Source organism: Rhagoletis pomonella, unplaced genomic scaffold (genome assembly GCF_013731165.1).
Source record: "Rhagoletis pomonella isolate Grant_MI unplaced genomic scaffold, Rhpom_1.0 Rhpom_scaffold_00007, whole genome shotgun sequence".
NCBI lineage: Eukaryota > Metazoa > Arthropoda > Insecta > Diptera > Tephritidae > Rhagoletis > Rhagoletis pomonella.
In genome coordinates this window covers 70413790-70418926 of record NW_023458561.1, presented here as the reverse complement: position 1 = coordinate 70418926, position 5137 = coordinate 70413790, and the positions used below count along the sequence as shown (strand labels likewise).

At 33.6% G+C, this 5137-nt stretch overlaps 1 protein-coding gene across 4 annotated transcripts in view; it reads right to left on the bottom strand.

Annotated features, from left to right (window-relative positions):
* The window catches only part of LOC118743479 (broad-complex core protein isoforms 1/2/3/4/5), a 100722-nt gene that overhangs the window by 6309 nt on the left and 89276 nt on the right, over positions 1–5137 (bottom strand). For all 4 annotated transcript variants that reach the window (XM_036476186.1, XM_036476189.1, XM_036476187.1 and 1 more), the window contains exons 4-6: positions 4479–4617; positions 3837–4280; positions 42–67 (exon numbers count right to left, since the gene is read on the bottom strand). In XM_036476186.1, coding sequence (XP_036332079.1) covers positions 42–67; positions 3837–4280; positions 4479–4617 — 609 coding nt within the window. The remainder of the gene's footprint in view (positions 1–41; positions 68–3836; positions 4281–4478; positions 4618–5137) is intronic.

The window sequence follows — 5137 nt, the reverse complement described above, 5'->3', positions numbered from 1 at the left end:
TTTTGATCGTTAGGTGAGCCATTTGCTATCATCATTGAATCCTCACTAGTATCTGAATTATACATATCTGAAAAACAAAAAAACGACTTGCAAATGAACATACGGAAATGCGGATTTAATAAAATTATATACAAATGCATATACAACAATTAGACCGAACTTCATTTACGTGGTGTATAGAAAGTTGTTATCTACTAGAGGTTTACGCCGACAGACTTTGCGGCGGCGGCGTGGTCAACTTTAGAAAGAATCGGGGCGTCTGGAAACGCCGGCGCTGCTGCCCATAAGGCAGATTCGAAAGAGCCATGAGGCTTCTAATCTTATCATGTCATCAGATTATAATTCGATTTAATTCATTCACTGAATTCAAATGTTGAGTGACTGCTGCTGATGGATGGGCGAACAAAAGAAAGTCTATATTGTATATACATTAGGTTTCCCATCGACAATTCTGTTTTTGAAAATTTAAAGACCCTACCCCCTAATTTAATTCGTTTTTTATGAGAAATATTATTGCATATTTTTATAGATTTTTTAAAGGCCATTTAGAGGTCGCAGCCTGTCGATTTAGGTCAGAAAATACGATTTTCTAGATTCATGAGTGTTTGAATGACTATTTTTGCTTGAATTTCAAAGAATTTTTTAAATTTTGACCATCGATAATTTCGACAATTTGAAAATATGTAGTACTAACTTACAAAAAAACGATTTTCGATGGGCACCCTAATATACATACATCTCTATGTACTCTACAAATCCGTATGTACTATTTCAATTCAAAGAAATAAAAAAATTTAAAGGTTAAGTTATTGGGGTAATTTATGTCGCTATCAACAAATTTTTGCAATAAGCTTATCAACCGTGCTTACGATTTTTTGTGGGTTATATATTGAAAATAAGGTTGGCCTACTTTTTTTTCCAAAGTTTAACCCATCAACTCCCACCAGAACGGGCCTTTTTGACCCACTGTTTGAAAAATGGCTTAAAAATAGTTACAATTTCCACTACTATGTTAAGCGCCAAATCTTTCTAAGGAGAACAAAATGTAATGCAAAATAATAGTAATTTTTACCAAAAAGGGGCACTTTAACTCTGTGTAGAAAATATTGCGATGCGCGGGAGCAAAACCTTCCTGGGGTTTGACCACTACTTAGGAATACTAACGTAATTTTCCCACAGCCACCTAGTTATTGTATACGTCTGTGGGACCCCAGAATAAAGTAACTTAAAAAATTAGCAAAAAAAGTGTTTGCTTTTTATTAAAATTCTGTTTAAAATATTAAAAAAAACACAGGAAAATCAACTACTCTTTAGTTGTGTTTTCGTATTCTCCAGCAAAAAATATCTAGAGTAACTTGCCAGTAACCAAATTTCGGAGAGTAAGCCAATATTTACTCCCAATGAGTGAAATACGCAAGAAAGTACGAAAACGCAAAACCAGCAAGAAGTTGCTAGTTTTACGAACAGCTGATTAATTTGTTAATTTCCGATGCATTTTTCTTCGAAAACTAATATTTTCCATCTTATTATATATTTAAATAGGTATATTTTGTCAATTGCAACTCTAAAAGCACCACAAACAATTATTTTGTTAATGTGCCATCCCATCAGCTGTTTCTCTTACTAGCAAATAGTTGCTAGTAAAAATTTATCCAGTAAAAATCCAGTAAAACTTGCAAATTCAGCTGTCATTTCTGCTCTCTCAATTTCCCCACTTTTGCTAGTTTCTTGCAAGTTTTTGCGTACAAAAACGACATCCAGTAAAAAACCAGTAAAATTAGTACTGGATTTACTGGATAGTGCGTACGCGAACAGGGCTTTTATTTTATCTCCAATAATTGAGGAGTTAGATGCAATAAGGGCGCTTTTGTTAAAATTGCTTTCTGAGATATTGGCGTTAAAGTTTTTGATGTGAATAACTTTCTTGTTGATGTAGTATATAAAAAAGTAGTATTGAAAAAAATTTTCTACTGCGGAAAAAATCGTCAGCTTACCATTACTAATTTAACTGTAATAAACGCTATCGATCGCAAATTATGCAAAAAACACTTATTTTAAAAATGTAATTTTCATTTCGTAAAATAGTGTTTTTATACGAGTAGTATTTAGTTCCTTCAAACGATGTATTTCAATATGCATACAACATGAAAATTTTGTACAAAATTCCTTAGGCGGCGAACGCATGAGAAATGACAAAAAACGGCGGCTGTTCGTATAAACAAAAGCTTTCAATGTGTGCCAAATTACGGAAAGATCGATTAAAAATAAGATAAACACATTTTATATTAACCGGGCTGGGCACGCCCATATTCCTAAATTTTACAATTGTAATATTCTTAAATGTTACAACTGTAATATTCTTAAATTTTACAAAAGCCCAATGTTTTGTTAAATTCTGCCCCCATTTATCTGATCAATTTAGTATTATTTTATAGTGAAATATTAAATTTTTTTTAATTTTCCGAAACCATCTACGTTTTATAAGCGGAGCGGAGCTGAGCCACGCTTGTACAACATTTTGTAGCCGTCTATTTTCTAACCTAAGCATTGTCCTAGTTTTGATTTTCCGAAATCTTTATAATAAATTTCATTGAAATATCTCAATTTTTGTCGAGTTATCGTGTGCAGTGGCAAACACCATGTCAGACAGACATGTCTTAATCGATTTAGTATATATTTATTTATTCACATACATATGTACATATACCACGGTCAAAAGTATTTGCCCAGAGAATTTTTCATGACATATGTAAACAAAAAATTATTTAATTTTATTTTCGCTAGTTTTTTTATAATAATATGGTTAATAATAAAAAATTCAATAAATGTCCATGTAAATTTTAAATTTTTTTGCTCATTAAATTTTAATAAAAACTGCAAGTTTGAAGTTTCTAAAAAATCGCTTTTACTTTTGAGAATGGTTTTTGTTGAAGGCGTTTTTTATTTTTTTTTTTATACAAAGTATTTTGTTTTTTTTTTTTTTTTTATGGAGGAAATTGCGTGAACAAATTGCCAAAAAATCAATGGTAACTCCTAGCTACTTCAAACTTGCACTTTATTGTACTAAAATGTATTGGCCTACAAAACTGCATTCTCGAAAAAAACTGATTCTCTTATTCTTCTTATTTGGCGCTGTAACCGCTTAAGCGATTTTGGACGAGTTCAACAAAGTACACCAGTCGTTTCTTTTCTGTGCCAACTGACGCCAATTGGAAATGCCAAGTAAAGCCAAGTCCTTCTCCACTCGCGCAAAGGCCCGTAAATCTTCCGCAAAGTCTTTCTCTCAAATACTCCAAGAGCCACTTCATCGGATGTTATTATTGTCCATGCTTCTGCGCCATATAACAGCACGGGTAAGATGTGTGACTTATAGAGTAAGGTTTTTCGTATGTCGAGAAAAGACTGCTGGTTCCCAAGTAAACGAAATTCTCTACCTTCTCGAAAAAAATTTAAAAATCTGATTAAGAAGTTGAAAATTTGCATGGAAATTTATTGAATTTTCCTGAGTTTTGCACAAAGTTTAGAAATCAGATTTGTATGTCTTTTGTTGTAGTATGAACCATATTTTTTTATAAAAAAATTTGCGGAAAGAAAATTTAAATAAAAATTATTGCATATATTGCGAATGGCGATCTGGGCAAATGCTTTTGACCGTGAGTGTATATGGGAAAAATACATGTATGTATGTACATATCTGCCCATATTTATTTCGATTCGTTTAGGGTGTTACAAAACACCGTTATGCAAATAAATTTTAATAGTAATATACGCTCTGGTATTAAAAAAAAAAAACAACAATCATTAGTACGATGATCAACATATTTTCCAGCACATACCCATGTGTCCAGTTGTCATCATATTAACTATTTCCGGCGTTATGATCATTCCAGGTTCGTGTTTTATTTGGCTCGGATCGATTTCCATTACTGTTGCACCGGATATGTCCTGATGTGATTGTGCTTGTTGTTGGCTATGTGTTGAGTGTGAATGAGAAGTTTGTTGTTGATGTACTTGATGTTGTTGATGTTGCTGTTGCTGTGCCTGTGTCTGTGTTAGTTGTTGTGCATGTAATTGATGTTGCTGTGATTGGTGATGCTGCTGCTGCTGTTGTTGCTGTTGTTGTTGTTTCGCCTCAATCACTTCACTCTTTATGTGTTGTACTAAATTCGAGTTACTCTCGTCGCCAGTTTGATGATGCATAGCATGCATCGGAGATTGATCAAGCCGTTGAATCATGTGTTGGGCCAAGTGATTGTCGATGTCAAGTGCTTCGGTGGGGTCTGGAAGAATGTTCGACAATAAACACAAGGTTCATATACATATGTATGATAAGATGAATGATGAGAGGCTCTAATTTACACCAAGTGGCATTCGAAATTTTGCTTATTCTTTTTTTTTTCAACAATGATTAAAGCAAATTTTTTACAAGTCACCAAACAATATAATTACATATATTAGATAAAGTACCAAAAACTCACTTGATAAATCTCGGGTATCAGTATTGGGGTTACAAGATAAATCAACATGTTCCGTTACTGTTACAGGTGTCGCTGAAGGTGCTGGTGGTTCTGGTGCAAAATCTAAAAAGCCCATTGGCACTCCGAGAATTCCGCCATTCTAATAAACGCAATGGAAAAATAAAACCATTGAAGTTAAGTATATACAAAGATATGTATTCATGAATACTTAAAATTGAAAACAAAATGTGACGAAATCTTGACATAGAGATAGCAAAAATAAGTTTTGTATCAGCATGGGATCCTACAGCATATGAAACGGTGTGTTTAACGCCTTATGGTTCGCCTAAAAATGGTTTGGTTCGGTTCAATTCGGTTCGAAAAAATAATAGTGTTCCCTGGTAAAATACTTCTCGCATATAAAAAGTTGAATTTAAGAGAGAACTCATCTAACTGCAAATGTAGATGACCTTGCCGTTATTATCTCCGGCAGAAGTCTGAAAACGAGCACACTGAAGAATATTTGGACCTTAGCAAAACAGGTGCTACTTATTATTAAACACAGATGCACATGTACGAGATTCCCAAATTAAGTAATTAGGGCTACCACGGAATCCATCGTAGAAAATCTGTGCATTCAAATGCCTGCTACGTGTGAACTCGAAAATATCGTTGCCAGC